General features: G+C 46.1%; 1 protein-coding gene across 10 annotated transcripts in view; it reads left to right on the top strand.

The window, feature by feature from the left end:
• The window catches only part of CDC42BPA (CDC42 binding protein kinase alpha), a 338932-nt gene extending 320407 nt beyond the window's left edge, over positions 1 to 18525 (top strand). For 6 of the 10 annotated variants that reach the window (XM_035011000.1, XM_035011004.1, XM_035011008.1 and 3 more), the window contains 6 exons: positions 1517 to 1640; positions 2304 to 2421; positions 6936 to 7121; positions 9806 to 9923; positions 15252 to 15409; positions 15854 to 18525. In XM_035011000.1, coding sequence (XP_034866891.1) covers positions 1517 to 1640; positions 2304 to 2421; positions 6936 to 7121; positions 9806 to 9923; positions 15252 to 15409; positions 15854 to 15985 — 836 coding nt within the window. In that variant the 3' untranslated portion in view covers positions 15986 to 18525. The remainder of the gene's footprint in view (positions 1 to 1516; positions 1641 to 2303; positions 2422 to 6935; positions 7122 to 9805; positions 9924 to 15251; positions 15410 to 15853) is intronic. The other 4 variants (XM_035011010.1, XM_035011006.1, XM_035011007.1 and 1 more) reach the window with 2 other exon arrangements.
• The last annotated feature ends 1157 nt before the right edge of the window (positions 18526 to 19682 follow it).

Raw genomic sequence — 19682 nt, forward strand, 5'->3', positions numbered from 1 at the left:
TCCACAGTCACTACTTGCCTTCACATTTGATGTCTGGCATGTGCTCTTGGCGCTCTGGAGGTCTCTGGGTCGACGGACTGGTGGCTGTAGGAGAGGACTTCCAAAGGGAGAGTCAGAATTTAGAAATGATTCCCACTCAGTGATGGATCCACCATGAAGCTAATGACACTTGAGCTTTACACCTCTCACCTCTAAGGGCCTGTACTTAATTTTGTATCTGTCTCTTAGAGGAAGTCCAAATATTGGTATAGGATTGGCTCCACCCTCTTCTCACTGTGTGTGGCCGTCCATGTCCATGTCCCAAGTCGTGTCCGTAGGATGAAGCCTCTTTCCACTTGCGTTCCCCGTACTCTCATCTTTCTGCTCTGAGCTGGCAGTGGAGGCGGAGCTTAGCGAGGGAATACCTGACAGAATTTCAGCATAGGTGTCGTGTCCTCGGGAAAAGGAAGGGGCCCCATTCCCCAGAGGCCCTTTCTTTTTCTCTTTCTTGCTCTGTCCTTCATCTCTCAGGGGCTCAAAGTGTTGCTGCAGCCTTCTGACTGTCCCACATCTCCCATTCCACCATCACTCACCCAGACCTGCTCTGCCCTCGCGATTCTCAAATTCCAAAACTGTGTTTCACATGAAGCTACATTATTCCCATCCAAGCAGAATATTGCTTTTCCGCTAATCATCTGCCCTGGCTTGCCTTGCAGGCTTCCGCTCGTCTCCTTTTTCTCACTTCAGCTTTGTGGCTGTTAAAAATTCTGAAGATTGGCTTTTCTCCTATTCCTTATTTAGAGAATGGCATTCATCATGTTGTGTGAATACAACTGCCTATTTTATTCCTAGAGTGTGTTCACAAATTTCAACAGGTCTGGGGAGCCCTTGGCAGACGATTTTGTTTACTTCTAGGTATTAAAATTGAAACTGGATGCATACGATTAAGTATCATCTCCTCCCCAAGATCAGACGAGTAGAAATAGCAACAGAGTCTTACCTTTAGTAAAGGAAGCTGGTGGGAGCGCAAGGTTTTGTCCTTAGTGCACATCTGGCAGACTGGATCTTGCAAAGGACATGTTTTATTATGTCAAAATACTTTTAGTTATCATTTACACGAATAATTTCCCGTTTACACCTGACTGCCGCACAGCCTCACAGGAAGAGCATTGGACCCAGTGCCTGGAAGGTGAGAGAAGACAGTGCAGAGAGATTGCAGGGGGAGGGAGCAAAGTGACAGGACCCCCCAGGCAACTGCATTTTTCTTGTCTTCCACTAAAATTGTGCCAGTTTTTGTTTATAATCAAATTAAGGTGAAACTGTACTTTGTAAGCTATGTTTAATTTTCACATATACCTGTTTACGTATGTCCTGGTTTAAATTATTATTTGCTGTGAGTATCCACACACAACGTTTAAAAATGAGAATAGCGTAGTTTGTACAACTGGTGAATGTTGGTACCGTCTTAGAGATTAACGGATAAAAAGCATTTTTGCACTTTAAAGAACATCACCATTCTTGGTATTTTTTCTAACAGAAGGGGATGAACTGGTGGTTCCTGAAACATCGGACAATAGTCGGAAACAGATGGTTAGAAACATCAACAACAAACGGCGCTTCTCCTTCAGGGTCCCAGAAGAGGAGAGGATGCAGCAGAGGAGGTGGGTATGAAGCTGAGGCTTCGTGATACTGGTATTTGACTCGGAAGGCAGATTTGAGCTCTTAAAATCTGTCACCCATCTATGGTATCAAAACTGCAATCATGAATGTACTTTTCAGTGTAGTTTTAATTAATACTCTCCAAAGTGTGAGTATGCACTGGATTAAAGTATCATATTATATAATTCATTGCTCTGTGTATATGAAATACTTACATACTTTTAGACTATGGGCCTTTGTATAATAATATAAACAGCACATGTCTGTATGTGGTACATCTGTTCAGGCTTTAGAACTTCAGGTTAGCTCTCATGAGCAAAGAGCCCAAAGGCTTATAGTATTTCCGGGCACATATAAAAACATCGCTAAAGTGTTTTCAGTTATTTTAAAAGACATACATAGAATGGTCAGAACTATCTGTAAAATACAGCTTTAATATGTAAGTGCTAAGAGAAGCCTATTTTCCCACCAAAATGCTCAAGATCTTTTATTTAAAACAGAAGTTTCTAAGTAAAGTTTTAATGGAGTATATTTTATAGTTAATTCTATCCTTATTAAATATGATTTCACAGTTTTATTTTTGTGAATAAAGGATGCTAATTTTTTTCTAAAATCATCTAGGTTGATCACAGAAAAAGTGTCTAAGCAGGTGTTTTATCTTACAGAGAAATGCTACGAGATCCAGAAATGAGAAATAAATTAATTTCTAACCCAACTAATTTCAACCACATAGCACACATGGGCCCAGGAGATGGGATACAGATACTAAAAGACCTGCCAATGGTAAGAGAAATGAAGGGAGAATGGGAACGGGGTTACGAGTGGGGCAGAGGGGGAGAAAGCATACATGTGTGCCTAAATCCATATGTAGACTTAAGAAGATATGTTAGTATGATGACGAAATGTTTGTGTCCATACATCATAATATGTGTAAGATGCATGATGAGAAAAACACAACATTTGGGCATCTATGAGAAACCAGACAGATCCAGTTCTTACTTAGTTGCACACCCCATAAACTTGTCCCGTATCCAGACTTACTGTTGGTGGTGGAATACACTGCCAGATTTGGAGAGGATCTGTACCAAGACTCAGAACTTGCTCATGAAATCACCAACATTTCATTATGTTTTAGCAATTCAATGCAGATATTTGGCCTTTTTTACCCCCAGAGAACCAGGTTAGGTTGGTCATTAATGGCCACACCTCTTACCTGGTTGGGCAAGCAAACCTTTTTCCTCTCCCCAGTTACAAACATGTTGTCCTGTCTGTCTTCCACACAAAAATTGACAACATAGGAAAACTTGTTTTTCACATGAAGATTGAATTCTTGGACCCATTATGTTGAGATGAAGAATATTGGTAGAATTAGCTAATTTTCCAGGCTCTGTTTACACTTAACATTCCAGTATCACAATACCTCAGCAAATTATTGAAACTTTCATAGGACCCCTTTGATCATGGGTGGTAGCGTTAGATTTGTGAATCTGGACCCAGAGCTCTTTCTGAGGGAGTCTGTCCTCTTACCCCCACTACCACTACCAGCACTATCCTGCTGTGATAGAAGATACAAGGGTCTATCGCTGACAGAAAAAAATGCCAGGTAATATAGTTTTATGTGCAGTCAAGTTTTTTAAAATAATAAAATTAAGCTTTTGAAGGTAGTCCTGCATTTGTTTCACGGGAAGAACAAAAAAAATCAGTCACTGAGTCTGAGTTCCTCACTGGAAATACCCCGATTAACCAGTTGACCTTGTTTATGAACCAATACAATGCTCTTACTGTTATCACCCGGGCATTATGATGACCTAGTTATAGTGCTGTCCCCTCCTTTAGGGAGTTCAAATCATTTAACAGTAGCCATTTATCCTCTTGGAATGGGGATTTTTATTAGCTGTGCTGGATAAATTATGAATAAAGTGTTCAAAATCGTAATTAAAACGAAGTAGAAAATCTAAGACTAAACATTAAATAATAAACTGTTACACTTACCTATCATATTAAAACTTACACTGGTTTTTCACCTTTTGCCTGGGAATGAGATTTCAGATTTCTCTCTACTGTTTGCTCATCCTGAGCATGTGTTTAAAGTCCTCAGGCTGGTTTTCCTTTATTCTCAAGTAAACATGACATAACCATACAGTCAGTCCAAACCCTCTGTCGTTTTAGAGAGGATTTTTACATTTTGATAAGCATTGGAAATGTGAATACATGTTACAGCTTATACTTGATAGCTCAAGGGCTAATGTACCATTTTAGTGAAAGTTTTAAGATTTTGGAGGGATAGAGGGATGCAGATTTCAAACATGCATATGTTGCAAAGCAATATATCAACAAATACAAAATTATTTCAGCAGTTAACAAGTTTTTAATACATATTATATTTTTTAAATTAAAATTTCTTTCACTTATGCTTCATTTTGGTGCACAAAAAAAGAATATACAGGGCGCCTGGGTGGTTAAGGGTCAGATGGTTAAGCACCTGCCTTCGGCTCAGGTCATGATACCAGGGTCCTGGGATCGAGTCCTGCATTGGGCTCCCTGCTCAGCAGGGAGCCTGCTTCTCCCTCTGCCTCTCTCTCTCTCTCTGTCTGTTATGAATAAATAAATAAAATCTTAAAAAAAAAAGAATATAGTTTTTATCTTATATATTCCCACAACAGAAGAATTATAGAAAATTTTTCTATATATTCTACTCTCTCCCAGAAATCACGATATTTTCCTTCAGGTAAAAGAGTTTCAGGGTTTCGTAAAATATTCCTCTGCTTGGTAGTCTTCTGCCATCAGGTGAAAAACCAATTTGCTAATGTTCCAGAATTTTTTCAGACCTTCATAGACATAAGACTTGGTCATCACACACCCTCATGAATGAGCACAGTGAAAAGAAATGTCAGACTTCAAACATCATGAGAACTTCTGTATCAGGGCATCCCTCCTCGCCCCACTTTTTCTTCCTTTACCCTCCCACCACTTAAAGTAAAAGAAATCTCTATTTTTTTATTCAAAATAAGGTCTGGTCTTAATTACTGAGCTAAACAATCTCAGGCAGCATTTCCTAAAGATTCTTCCCCCACATGACTGCATGGTACCTGGCCTTCTGTGCAACCACTTGTCCCCATTAGACCTCTTGATTTTTAGCATTTCTTATCACTGATGTTGCTAACCCATGACTGCCTCATTGGCTCTTTCCATCATTGACACATGTGCCCCTCTGTGCCCCTAGAATGCAATCCAGTTTTTAATGTTTCTTCCAGTCCTTTCTTACCTTGTAAGCACTTTTGTATTTCCAGGACAAGAAGTTGGTGTACATTTTTGAAACCTATTTCTTCACCTTAATTTTAGTTTCACCTGGCCTTCTTCCCTTTACTAGCAAGGGATGTCCAAGCTGGGGCTGTATATCGGCACCTACAGCACCACCTAACCAGTATTTTTGATATACTGTCCACCCAGACCCGTGCTTGTTTTGGGGTAGGCACTGGTAAACAACACATTAGTATGCATGTCTGAAAAAAATTAGTAATATACATGTGTGTACCTGTGTGTATATATGTTTATTGAAAAGCTTGTGATATTTTAATATGTTCCCAGGTTTTAATATGTCCTTTCCGCTGAAATGGAATTACCTGTGTTTAACGAACAGTTTCTAAAAATTAAGATGAATTAAATTCATCTATCGTTAACATGTGTCAGAAGGGCTTTCAAACCCCAGAGCTCCATGTTATCATCCATGCAAAGAGCAGCATGTACCCCAGACATTTTTATGTTTTAACTTACTCATATCAGTACTGCTTTCCTGGGAAATACTTAGGAGCTTAGAGAGTTTATTGGGTATCTTTAGAAGTTCTTCTGTGTACCAAAATGATACTGATAGAGGATTGTTTGCCTCACGAATGTGCAAGAGATCATCAGGATGAGGGAGTCCTAGGTTCGATGGGAGCCCTTCGCGCATGTGTCAGTATGCCAGGAGGGTATTAGCAGTCAGTAGAAGTGACATGTGGGACTTAGAAGTACATACTGCCTTAGCTTCTCGAATCCTGGTTGTCGTTTGCTTTTTTTCATAGTGGGTGCTGGCAACAAAGGGCAGATTTTTCTCCAGTTGAATACAAGAATAATAATAGTTTACCTCCAGAAGATTTATTTTTGGCCCATGACATTTCTCCTAGCCTTTTACCCATCCCTAGAATTGTTCGTGAAGACCACATTTCTAGCTCAGTGACCCCTTAGAGCTCCACGAAGTAATATTGCTTCTTCAAGTCAAAGTTACATTGACATCAATTAGTTTTTTTCTTTTTGGAAATAACCTTGGAAAGTACTGGTTCACTCACATCTCCAAACTTAAAACAATGTCTTATAGAAGAGCTTTTGTTTCAGTCTCCATAAGTTGCCAGGTTTTGTTAAGCAAAGCCGGCTCATCCCAGCTCAGGAGGGCGTATGTTCTGCGAGCTTTCTCCCCGCAAGTCCTTCCCTCCAGCTCCTGAACCCCGCAGCCGCTCTCCGGGCCTGAACCTCGAAAATGCCCCTCAGAGATGGTGGCTGGGTGCTGAGTGATGGCTCCCAGATTACTCAAGTCATTGTACCTGAAAAACTAGAGTTCTCCGTTTGAAAAGCTTTTTCTGTATCTTTAGTATTATGTTATTTTCTGTTTTAATACACCCAGACATGGAAGGGAAGATTTTTTTCCCTTGTTAAAAACAAACCTGTCCTGTCCTTTGGGTGTCTAAGTAGAGACAGGTTTGAGCTGCTAAGAGTCACACCAGTACTTAAGGTCTTCCTCAGTCCCTCATTGCTCTTGTCAGAGGGAAATAAAATCAGTAAAACCAAACAAACGTCAGAGTCTGTACATCCCAGGAAATGATTTCCAGTTTCTACAGAAAGTTTCATAGCACTTCTAGCAAGAGGCTGGTTGTGGGATCGCTGCTCTTTCACGTTCTTGTTCTTTCTGTCCTTATTGTTGTTTGTATGTTTCTGCCATATTTTGATTCTATCACAATAAGAAAATCCTGAACTAAACTCTGAACGTCTCCTTGCAGCTCCGAAAGTCCAGTTTCTGCTCACTTGATGCAAGTAATAAAAAAGAATAATTTTATAAAGCGAATGATCTTTTGCACAGCACCTGTTTCGGTTGCTGGCAGGAGGATTACAAAATTTAATTCTCTAAGGCCTGAAAGTATTTTGTGAAGGACTCAGTTCTGATGTGAGATATGTCATTTCTGCTGCATGCATGCTGTGAAATGTCAGTATGACCAGTGGATCCGTTCTCATGACCTCACGACTTCTTCTTTCTGTTGTTTCGTTAGCCAGGCTTCCCTTATCCATCCCCTCATCATCACTCCGGCCTGATCTCCTCTCCGATCAACTTTGAGCACATCTATCACATGACTGTTAATTCTGCTGAAAAATTTCTCTCTCCTGATTCCATAAACCCCGAGTATTCCCCATCTCTGCACTCTGTCCCTGGTACACCAAGCTTTATGACTCTGAGGGTATGAACAGCTGAGTCAGGGGTTAACTTCCACTAACCGTGTGCGGACCTCCTGGCTTGATAAGTAACTCTGCTTGGGCGGTGGGGGGCATTTTGTGAGTGTGTGCCTTCGGCCTGCTTCTCTTTTGCTAAACCTCTGTTCTTCCTCCTCCTCCTCTTCAAGTTCGAGTTTGTTTCTTCTTTTGAGGAAAAACGTGAAGACGGGGGAGGATATCACTTTTAGTTTTTGAACAGTGTTGGAGGTATTTTTATGTTTCATAGATTTTCCCATCATGATTTTCCCTTTCCAGATACCATCATTAAAAATAGCCCCTGCGTGGGTCTTTATTCTGTTTAAACAAACAAAAAAGGAATCCCAGAATTTCTCCATTTTTTTTATAGCTCATTAGCCTAGAACCAGTTCAATTCAGAGAAAATTTTTTTCATTTAGTGACGTTCAAGTCTGTGGTAGGGCCTAGCCACAGGCCTACTTTGTACAATAAACCCCTTTTTGAAAAGCCAAAAAATCTCCCAGGTAAAAATTATAATAGTATTAATGAGTCACAGGAAAAATGAGAAAAAGAAGATAATCTCACTAGTCTTTGAGGTACTGATAGGCCTTTAATTCCAGCCAGAATCCAAGATATAACACCTAAATCAGAGAGAAAACTAACACAAAGGGGCTGCATTCGGAAGGACCGTGGCCTCTGCTGATGGCCCCTTCGGTTCAGCCTGACAGGGCTGTAACGAGGGGCCTTGTGGTGGCCGGAGAGCTGGTGGCCATTAGCAGATTATCCATACTTCCAGCAAGAAATGCACACTTAGCTAACTCCTCAGGAACCTTTTCTCAAGTTCATTTTGCAAATAAGATAGTTGGATTCTGTCCTGCAAACCCATGTCCCACAGCAGCCTCTGACTTAGCGAAGTAGTAGCACCAATTTTTTATTTGTACAGAAAACTGACTATAGGGTAAGAAGTTTATTTTTGTATTTTTGTTTGTATTATAAAGGTATCCTAAATTATAATGTTTGAAATGGCATTGACATTAAACTATATAATGTCATTTAAATGTCTTATTTGACAAAATAAGATTAACGATGATAAAAATAAGCTTTAGTTTGCTTGGTAACAGATTGCAGGGAGTGGATTCCAGAGAAATGCTGTAGAAATTAATTGGTCAAGGATTTTTCCCATGAAAGATGACAGAGATGTTCTGTAAGTCAGTCCTCTGCTAGTTAGAAACACTGTCGTCAGTGAAAGTTTTCCCCTAATCTGAAGTGTATTTGTGCATGGAAAAGACCAGCAAAGCTGGTTTCCTGTCACTTTAGATGGAAGTTGAACTCCAGCTGAATGAATGGTAAACTGTCTTTGTGGGGTTTTTCCTCACAAAACGTGTCTTATGTGAGTCAGTCTTTTATTACTTCAGCATTCGGTGTTACTAAAGAACTGATATATTTTTACAGGCTTCATTTATGCCATTTATTCTAGGGTAGGTTTCTTCTGTAGGGAAGGACATCTCCAAGGTATCATAAGGTTTACAGCAGAAACAGTAAAAATTTAAAGGTTGAAACTGACCTTCCCATCTCTTTTGATCTTTCCTCTGCTGCACTGTGTGCATGTCACTGGTGTCTCAGAGGTTGCTTCTCTATGCGTGAATGTTAAAATGCTGGCACTGTTTCTATTTTAATTGTTTTGTTTTCTTAGAGGAAAAAAGGGAAAGCATTTGCTTTGAACAAATAACACACTAAGAATTAAATGGACTTTGCAGATTTGGTATGTGAACCAAAATGGCAGTGGCTGGATCTGCAGCCGGCCGGCCGGCCGGCTAACTCTCGGCTGGCGTGGCTCTTCAGAACGGAGGATTTGGAGTTCTTCACACGATATTAACGCATGTTTTCCTAACTGCCCACCTAGGCCCGTTGTTAGTTCTCAGTTATCAGCAGCCCCTACTTCTGGTCTCAAATGTTTGGGTCCATTGAGGCAGCCAAGTGCTTTCTGTTCTCAGCCATGTTCAGACAGCTTGTCCTCCAAGCCTCCTCTCGAGCCCTGTGTGACTTTCAGAGTACTCAGTGGCCCATTTTTCTACCTGGAACCCCGAAACCATTCCATAATGTGATGGAAAACTTCTCAAGCCAGTGTTGCCAAGTGAGATCACTCCCCCCCCCTCCCCAAGCTGTGGCGGTTCCAGACGTGCCTTCTGGGACCCACAGCACCTGCCTGGGTATCAGGGGTGTGAACGTGCATCCAGTGTCACACAGTGCAACATTTACTGGAGAAAAATACACTCTTCACTGACTTGCCTCCAAGTGGGCTTCTATTCAACTAGTGGAGTCATCCTAGTGGAAGTCTAGTAGGAAGTGGAAGCTTTGTTTCCATTATCTGCAAATGTCCATGTAATTCTGCACAGCAAAGCTGTCACTTCTAACCATTAACTTTTACTTACTGTTCTCACAACAAAGAGAATTCTTATTTGTTGATAACCACTTCACTAAGTACAAGGAGGAGCACTTACCCTTGATTGGGGTGAGGTTTACTTCTATTAGGGTTTCGAAATTTGGGGCAGGAGGGATTATGCAGTCTCTTCCTTGCTCTGTATCACTCTGGTCAAGATAATTTATTTGTTGAAATTGAAGTGAGAAGTAGACATCTCTGCAGAAAATCACTTTCTCTCTGGCTGAAGAGTTTCTCTTTGTGTTTTGTTTTCAGAACCCTCGGCCCCAGGAAAGTCGGGCAGTGTTCAGTGGCTCAGTCAGTATTCCATCCATCACCAAATCCCGCCCTGAGCCCGGCCGCTCCATGAGCGCCAGCAGCGGCCTGTCAGCGAGTAAGTGCTGCCCCTGGGAGCCTGGGACCCCCCCCCCCCCCCCCCACCTCTCCCAAGCATGCGTACTCCTGGGCAGTGCCTAGTAAGCACACATGCACTTGTGAAGAAAACAATCACGGGGTCCTTTCAAGCTCACGGTCCACCTGGGAGACAGACATTTCATACCACAAGTTGTGATGATTGAGGCTCCAAAGGAAATAAATAGGGCACCATCACAGAGTAACAAGGGGTGGCTGTTGGGGACAAAGTCACACTGAGGAATTAGGAAGGTCACATGCCCCTAGTGGGGAAGCCGTGTTTGAGTCCTGTTTGAAGAATTGAGAGAAGACTCGTGTGGCTACCTGGTAGTGGTCAGGGAGTGACCCAAGAAATAAAGCACAAGATGTAGGCAAGGGTCAGACCAAGCAGGGACGTGCAGAGCAAGCTGAGACATTTTATTAGGATCGCAATAGGAAGCCTCTAAAGAATGTGAAGTAGGGAAGGACCTTTCTCCAATTTACATTTTTAAAACTATCCTTCTGACTGCCAGATGGAGACTGGACACAGGGCAAGAGTGGAGCACGCATCCTGATGGGGCTGTCAGAGTGGCCGGCAGGGGTGACGGACCCGGGGGACGGTGGCAGAGGAGGGAAGAGGGGAGATGCTTTGGGGTGAAAACAGTAAGGCCTGGCGGGTAGTTATTGTGGGAGGCGAGGGAGAGGGAAGAGTTCCAGGTGACCCTCGTTTTCCTGCTGGAGCAGGGGGAGCCAGGGTTCTCGAAGGGCGGCAGAGCATGAGAAAAGTTCAGGATCGTAACCTGTGCCACAGAAGCGGGATGATGTTCGTCATTCATCCAGTGAACATCCAGTAGACTTATCCAGTAGTCTTCTGCTGGGGCACAGAGGGTACAATCTGTGACCAAGCACCTGCTTTCAGGTGGCTCACCCACCGTCTTTATTGCCAGCCTCTTTCCTTTCACCCTGAACCTCAGCATCTGTTGTCTTATACTCTGCACAGAACCCTGCGCTCAGGGGCCGTGGGGAGAGAAAACTCTGCCCCATGCTGGGCTTCTGCGCTGCTGCATCTGGGAGTGACTTGGCGGGGCGGGGAGGGGAGAGGGCACTGTTTGCCTGAGTAAAAGTGCAGGGATGCTAACAGCTGCCTGCCTCAAAATGAGAGGAGTGGACAGAAGCAGCATTGGACTGATTGCAGCAATTAGAAGTTAAATCTTGTTGAACTCAGAGATCTTCAGTAGTTTCTGGATCCACAAGCAGTGAGCATGTCAGACAGTCATTGTGGCTTCTGACTGGGGGGAGATCACTTGTAGCCAAGGGCCGCTTTTCTGTCACTTTCTCAAAAGCAGCATGGCATCAGCCTAGAGCTCGGAGGTTGTGAGTAGAGGGTGCCCTCGGAAGTGCAGATGCATCCGTCATAATCTTAACAGGACCTCTCTTCACGCCCACAGCTGGTCTCCAGGGGACACAGATCGCACTGCAGTTTCACATGAAGTCACTCAGTTAGAAAACGTATCTGTTGTCTCCCATTCTTGAGTGCTAGCTATCGGAATGGATGTCCCTGCTGCAGATGGGGCTTGTTGTTCCTGCAGCAGACATTGGAGTCAGCCCTGCTCTGCGCTGGATGTCGCTTCTAGGCCCTGGCGCTATAGAGATGGGTGATGCTATAGTAGTTACCTCTCTTGCAGAACACGGTTTCCTGAAACTTGGATCGAAACAATGATCTGGGGGCACGTGGGTGGCTCAGTCGGTGAAGCATCTGCCTTTGGCTCAGGTCATGATCTCAGGGTCCTGGATCGAGTCCTGCATCGGGCTCCCTGCTCCAAGGGGAGCCTGCTTCTCCCTCTGCCTCTGCCTGCCACTCTGCCTGCTTGTGCACGCACTCTCTCTCCCTCTGTCCCTCTCTCTATCAAATAAATAAATAAAATCTTTAAAAAAAAAAAAAAAAGAATGATAAGGAGCACCTGGGTGGCTCAGTCAGTTGAGCATCTGACTCTTGATTTCGGCTCAGATCATAATCTCAGGGTCGTGGGATCAAGCCCTGCGTCATGCTCTGCACTCGGTGTGGAGCCTGCTCGGGATTCTTTCTCTCCCTCTCTCAAAAAAAGAAAAGAAACAATGATCATTGATTATCTCTCTGTTTCTGAGGGTGAGGGATCTGGGAGCGGCTGAGCTGGCCGGCTCATCTCAGGCTCCCCGTGGCTGTGGCTGGAGTGTGAGCCGGCAGCCTCTCACATGGCTGGTGTTCCTCACCAGTGTGGGCCTGTCCCTGTGTTCCCTGAGCATCTTCGTGCTGTGGTGGCTGCTTCCCCCAGAGCAGGTGGCCAGAGAGGCAGACAGACAGAAGCGGCAGATTTTGTATAACCTCATTTCCGGGCAACTCCCTGCCCCTTGTGCAGTGTGCTCTGGAGCACTCAGACCCAAGGGCCGGGGTGGGAGCACCAGGGCAGGTGTGAGCACGGGGTTGGGGGGGAGGTCCGCGTGCGTGGGGCTTTCAGTGTCAATCTTCGACCCCTGTGTCATTGCCTCCTGAGAGCATCGCCACCCCGGGTATGGCCCTGACCACAGTGAAAAATCCAGCCAGTTGGAAAAGTGATAACCATTTTATTTTCTTCTTATTAATGGTGGCTATATAAGATAATGGATTTACACTATAACTTGCTATAAGTTCTCAAGACTTGAGATGCAAAGAGAGTATTACAGCTAACAGTTAAGTCTATAATCCCTTCTCCAAAACCCTTGGGGCCAGATGTTGTTTTTGTTTGTTTTCAGAATTCAGATTTTAAATATATATAAGAAAAGAATCTACCATATAATGTGTTACATTCCAGCAAGATCCGGACAGCACCCACAAACAGATGAATATTTATACAGCCAAATTCATGACTGGTCACACTATAAATACATAAATAAATGTAATCTTTTTTTTTTTTAAGATTTTATTTATTTGACAGAGAGAGACACAACGAGAGAGGGAACACAAGCAGGGGGAGTGGGAGAGGGAGAAGCAGAATTTCCACGGAGCAGGGAGCCTGATGCAGGGCTTGATCCCAGGACCCTGGGATCATGACCTGAGCCGAAGGCAGACGCTCAACGACTGAGCCCCCCAGGTGCCCCTAAATAAATGTAATCTTAAAATAAGCTCTGTAGTCAGCCTCCAATTAGCTCAGATTAGGTTTCCCACCGCATGAGTTTACATCAAGCTTAAGAAAACACTTTCAGTTTTCAGGACTTTGGTTTTATGGAATAGCAGGTAAAGATGGGACCTATAATGCAGGTATGCACAGGGCTGAGGTGGCCACCTCCCCAGGAGGGCCGTGGTGAGGGGCTTCTGTCCCTGCTGACCCACCAGGTCTGCAGGAACCGGCAGGCGTGGTTTCCTTGAGGTCCTTGGTAAGAGGAAGGCCCTCCAGGAATCCCAAGGGGCATCTGCTGTGTCAGGTGCCTTCTGCTGGCTTTCAGAAGAGTCCAGCTCATTTGAGAAGTTTCCAGAAGGTTCCAGAAGGACAGCCAGCCAAGAGAGACACAAGAAGTAATAGGGGCCCTGTTGTCCACCTCCACAACCAGAAGCACAGATCTTCCAGAGCCAAGCTCGACATGGCTTCACAATGTGGAGTCAGAGCCACACAGAGATTCCCACCATGGCTCCATCCTGCTCCCCCCAAAGAGGAAGACCCAGTCCTGTCAGCGGCCTGCTCACTGGGGAGCCTCACCTCTCCTGAGGTCATGGAGAGTCAGACATCTCGCCGCCCAAGCCAGTGCTCCTTAGAAGAGGCCGTGCCCAAGTGTGGCCTCAGTCAGCTGGGACCACAGTCCTCAGACTGTCCCCAGGCCCCTTTTGCTGGTCAGACAAAATAGCCCTGCTTTAATGTGTTAAAACTGGAGTGGTCGAGTATAACTTTTCTTTGAAAGGAACATTCCCAAAGTTCATTCTTAAAGTGTGAATCACTGAGGTGGCATTAATTTCTTCCATTCTATAAATGGCGCTAGAATGGAGGTAAACGGGGTGCAGCCCTGCGCAGGCCCCACTGTGCGCCTGTGGGTCACACCGTGTTCTCCATGTACCCAGGGCTGTTGTTCCCAGAAAATTCCCATAAGGGAGAAGTTATTCTTGTGTCTACAGATGGAGACCGAGACTCAGAATGGTAAAAGAACGTGCTCGAGGTCACGCAGTTAATAAGCAGAGCAACAGAAGCCTCTGGCGGTGTGGATTTTTTATTCAGAGTAACAAAATTTACACAAAAATAAAATACAGCTTGTGTGGCACTGAAGCAAGCATGGAATTAGGATGAGCTACGCCTTCAGTAAGGCTGTGATCCAAGGACCCAGAAGAGCCCCCTCAGAAAAGTAAGGCACATCTTCATGGCAACCGTGAGGAGCAGTGTGTGTCTAGTGAGAGAGCCTGCAAGGCAGACGGGGCGCTGGGGGGCAGGTTCCCGGGGAGGCAGGAAGAGGAACCCCTGGTTCCCAGCCTGAGGTGCATTTCCAGAATCCTCACAAGAGGCTTGAACAGGGACCGCTAAAGTTCTGCCACAGTTGGGTAAGCTCCACGACACGGTGCACGGTGTGTACACAGCACTGGGGGCTGGCATGGGAGCCATTACGGTGACACGCTGGCCGCCTGCAGCCAAGGGGGCCCGGAGGGAAGTCGGCCAGGAGTGTCCGAGCACGGGGCCTCTCCAGGCAGGTTCCTGTTCTGGCACAAATGAGGACTCGTATTTTCATGGTCGTGAGGTACTTGAGGTGCTCAGCACGGTCATCTTTTGACACTATTACTGAATTCTTAGTGTAAAAACACTAAATGGGGATTTGTTCAACCAGCAGCAAATGGAAACAGTCACAGTCTGTATCTTATATGAAAAAACCTCGGCAGTCTCTTTAGACCCGTGGTCTGAATATGGAAGCTCAGCAAGATTAAAATGTTTTTTAAGCAAAAACTAAAGAATAAAAAGAAATACTGAGAGCTTTAAATAGGTACAAACAATTCCCCAGTATTTCTAAGGGTTTTTTGTCATCCTTCTCCCTCTGAATGGTGCTGGTCCCTCCTTTAGGTGCTTCAGCTCTGAGACCAAACTAGAATGTGATTTTAAAGAATCTCACCTCACTTTTGTATCCCAGGCTTCTCTCGTAAAAATGCTTCTCTCCTGTCCCTTTGCTTTTCATGCAAATTCTCTAGCAGTGAAGTGATGGGTGCAGAGGCCAGTGGCCTCGAGAATGCTACCCCTCAGTGGCTGGCCCCGGGGTCTCCCCAGGATCTCCCCAGTCCACACACTTTCTACAGGGCTGTCCCCTTGTCCATCCGCATGCAAAGCCTCACCTGAATGCTGTCCTGTAGGGTCCTCTGCACAGAACGGCAGTGCATTAAAGAGAGAATTCTCTGGAGGAAGCTACAATGCAAAGTGGCAGCCCATGCCCTCCCCATCAGAGGGCTCCTTGTCTTCCGGAGGCATGGACCAGGGAAGTGACGCCCCAGCCAGGGACTTTGACGGAGAGGTGAGTGGGGTGTGGGCAGCAGTGATGTCACGTCTGGAGAAGTCCTGTGTTAAAAGGATTCGTACACTTACCAAAGTGATGCCACCCCCTCGAGAGTGGCCTCAGCTGCAGCCAGGGGTCGGGACTCAGGGGCCTGCTCAGCCGGGAGCAAGGTTGGGGGTGCTGACATGGCTGGTCTCCTGGGCTGCACACTGCAGTTTTGCACAGATGTTCTAACAGCTTTTGTATGACAGGGACCCACATTTCTAAAGGCCTGCAGAAAGGACTGTTGAACATTTGCCGTATTCTGTGCCCTTTACTGGCCTCAGAAAAGGGGCTTCACTACTGACGGTAGACCAGTCACACTGGCTTACTTAAGTGCTCAGGTGGCCGCGGGTCGCCTATGGGGAGCTGAGCCCCTCCTGCACCTCTGCTTCTCACTAATGTCTTCTCGGGGCCCCACAGGACTCAGATTCCCCAAGGCACTCCACAGCTTCCAACAGCTCCAACCTAAGCAGCCCGCCCAGCCCAGTGTCGCCCCGGAAGACCAAGAGCCTCTCCTTGGAGAGCACCGACCGCGGGAGCTGGGACCCATGAGCGGCTTTGGTGCTCGGAGTGGACGCCAGAGCAGCTTCTCCCTCTCAGCCCCCTCCACTGCCCTGTCTCCACATCCGTCCTCCGCCCCTGCCTGGAAGGCCCAGGGCCAGCGGCAGGAGCAGGGTGGGGGCTCAGGGACGCAGACGATTGCACCTGCAGCCCCATGCCCCCCACATCCCCTGCACCCCCTTGACTTAACAACAACCACCATCAAGGCAGACTTCCACTGAGCAGCTTCAATGAATATCGATTCCATTTCATACTTAGAGTTGCTTCCCATCATCGTGTCCCCCTCCCTGAAGGTAGCTCGAGTAGACCTTGCAGATGTGCACAGGAAGAACGTCAGGCAGACTGGTTTTCCACGGCAGAGTCTCAGCACCCCGGGCAGCACATGGGTCCCCCCACCGGCCCCCCGCCCTCCTCCAGCACCCCCACAGCCAATGTCGACCTGATCATTGCCAGTAAATCCTTATTCACTAAAACAGTGCATATTTTACTACAATACAGATTTTAAATAAGTACACAAATGTAGAGGTTAAATACTGAATGTATATAGTAAAAAGCATCTTGTATTCAGCAAAAGTTGGATTCCTATATAAGAGAGAGATCATTTAATTTAAAGAAATGTGTTGTTTCTCATCTGTTTTCCAGCTAAGTAATTTAAAGGGTAGGAAGGCCTCAAGCTGACATTCTAGACCTTGGTAGACAGCACAAAGAGTCAGAGTTTCCTCTCTGGTCGCAGCCACGGTCCTCAGGGGCTGCAGGAAAACATTTCGAAACCCGGTCCGACTGCTCTGGACTGTGGCCCAAGCACCAGACCCAGCCCAGGATGCCTCTTCAGCAGCAGCGTGAACAGGCAAATTTACTTCCAGATCTTTTGGTAATGGTAGAATTCGAACCACACTCCTCAGTTTTTACTGTATTTTGCTATCTTCTGCAGATGAATGTAGAAATGTGGTCTCGTCACCTCCTGAGTCCTTCCTTTGAAAGCACTCAAGCGATGTCATGGCTTCTGAAGGTCCCCAAAAAGGTTCCTAGACGTGCTTTCCTCCTGGGCTAAGCCTGTTCCTCCCTGCGTTGCCACGAGGCGTCCTTGGCCAGGGCCCCCCTCAGAGAAGCCTGAGAGTTTAATTACCAAATAATAGAAAACCTCAAATGCAAGGACTTGCACAGCCTTAACCAAATACTTCCCTGCCCCCGGTGGAAAACAGGTGTTGGGCCCACCAGGCAGGTGCCCCGGTGGCACTGTGCTGTTCCCACCAACACCGGGAAGTGAGTACGCACCCCGGAGGGCTGGAGTCCTTCACAGTTAGTTCCTCAGTTAAGCACATGAGCAGAGAAAGAAATAAAAATATCTCATGGAAGTAAAGAGAATCTGGCTCTCTTCCTTTTTATCTAAATTTCTCTGAGAACTAGCGACAAGAGTTCCTCCTCTCTCTCAGCTTAGGCGCGCGTGGAGTCCGAGTGGCAGTGTCCGAGCTCTGTGGCCGCCCCAGGGCGTCCGGTCAGTGCTGCTCTGAGAAGGCGCCCGAGGCTCGGTGAGGGGAGAGAGGGCCCACGGGGGCCGCCTGCGCACGCGCATGCTGGCCGGGCCCCTCTCCGTCGTTCTGCTTTGGGGAAAGAAGTATTGTGTGAGATGCTCCTGTACGTCCAGATGCCCAGGATCAGACCTTGAGTTTGGTCCCTGCCCTGTGACCCAGTAGCCCCATCCATGAACTTGGCGTTCCCCTGAGGGCCTGCGGCCAGCTGCCTCCTGTCCTCCTGACCAGCCCCCTCCGGCCCCTCGCCTCTCCCCTCCTGCTTCCCAGCTGTGAGTCATGGGACTCCGCACTAAGCCATTCGTTGTAGGTTCGACAACTATGTGTGAATTTGTGTTGCCTGTAGGTGCTTATTTTTTAAAGGATGCTTTTAGGATCCAAGTGTCACCCTACCTGAGGTCCGGAGGACACTGCAGTGAGTCACAGCAGGGCAGAGGAGAGAGCCCCCCCCAAGGCGGTAATGACCCAGGGACCTGCCCCCCGGCACTTTCTGGTCGGTCCCCAGCAGTCTTAAGTTGTAGTAGAGCAGTGCTGGATAGGACCGATCCTGATGGCAAGAGTTTGGGGCCACGGGGAACAGTTTAAGGGGGCGGTTCTTCCTAAGATAACGATCCTTCTCCTGGGCTTACCCCCCTCTCAGATACAAAGCAGTTACCAGCAGAAGCTTCTGAGAAGAAGAATCTGAAAAGGCGGGGAATGGGTTCTAGGGAAACAGAAAACCTACACAGGTAGGTGCGAAGACCAGGGAGGGGGTATTGCTGCCCGAAGTCCTGCTCGATTCTCTTGCAGGACCTTTTAAAATCACACCTGGCAGTAGGCACACATTTCACAGTAGGAAGGACAGATCAGTGAGGCATTTCTAGAATAGTCTGTATGTATTGGTATTTTGGTGCTATTTATGTCCAGCCAATTTGTTGTCTACCCTTGAATGCTAACTAATCTTGTGTGCTCTGGGTATATAAAAATTATATATATATATATATATATATATATATATTTTTTTTTTTTTTTTTTTTTTGCCAAAAACAAAAGCCGTCCTCCTGGTCAAATGCTCACTAAAGCAGATTTCACTTTTGTAGTTCTGGGACACACGCACACCCCTATGTCAGCGAAGCACTCTCGTTCCCAGAAGCACGGTTGGAAGGCTTGGGCTGGAGCTGGAAGGGCCCCTCTGTTCAGTTTCCCACGTGGTTCTTGTACCCAGGCTTCTGGGAAGAATCTGAAATTCTGTTACGTTTACAGCAACAATCTGTCATTCCTCTCTCTGCCTTCTGTATGGTTAGAGTCCTGTCATTTTGTTACTTAGTGGCCACATCGACTTCCGTGAAAGACCCGCTGCATTTCTGTGTGCATTTCTGTGCACTCTCAGGTCTCATTCCAGAAGAGCCAGAGAGGGCACGGCAGGCACGCCGAACGCCGGGTACGGCAGGGCTGTCTGTCCGTCCGTCGCAGCGGTCACACACACTGGGCAGACGAGGAAGTAGTCTGGCCCTCCGCTCCCCCGCTCCCTGGTCCAGCCCAAGTTAGTAGGTAAGCTGCATGACCGTTCGTTGCGCCTGTTAGACCTCTTTCCTTGTTCTGACTTCAGTTATCGTTCAAGTCCAGATTCTTGGCAGAGTCCGGCTGGGTAAGAGGGCTGGCTTCCACTGGAGCCGTCGGCCACCCAGCGCTAGCCAGTGGGCCGGCCTGCCTCCCTTCCCAGGGACGAGCACCACACCCGAGGAGCCACGTCACTTACGGGGGCAAAGGAGGAGAACAAACCTGGAAACTTTCATGAAAACAAAATGACCTGCCTTTTTATTTGATAGTGTACTATCATTTATTTTATAAATTTTTTAGGGTTTTTTTCTCATTGTAATATTGTACAGTTTTGCATGGCCTAGGTGTAATCATTTTTTTTGTTTAGAATATAATGCTGGCAAATGTGTGTATGGAGGGGAAAAAGATACTGCTTTAGCCTCTTATTTCCTTTTGTTTGGTTTTATGCCCTCAATGTCTTAGAGAGGTTTATAAGCAGATTGTCTGCTACCAGACAGTGGTGTAGATTCTTTTGCACAGAAATATTTAAGGTGGGATAGTAAAAAATGTAACAAGACTCCTCGCCAATATTTTATGTTGGTATCACTTAATATTAACCAGAATTTGATGTATTGCAATAA

This window comes from Mirounga leonina, unplaced genomic scaffold, assembly GCF_011800145.1.
Source record: "Mirounga leonina isolate KUSES-001 unplaced genomic scaffold, KU_Mleo_1.0 Mir_154, whole genome shotgun sequence".
NCBI classification, from domain to species: domain Eukaryota; kingdom Metazoa; phylum Chordata; class Mammalia; order Carnivora; family Phocidae; genus Mirounga; species Mirounga leonina.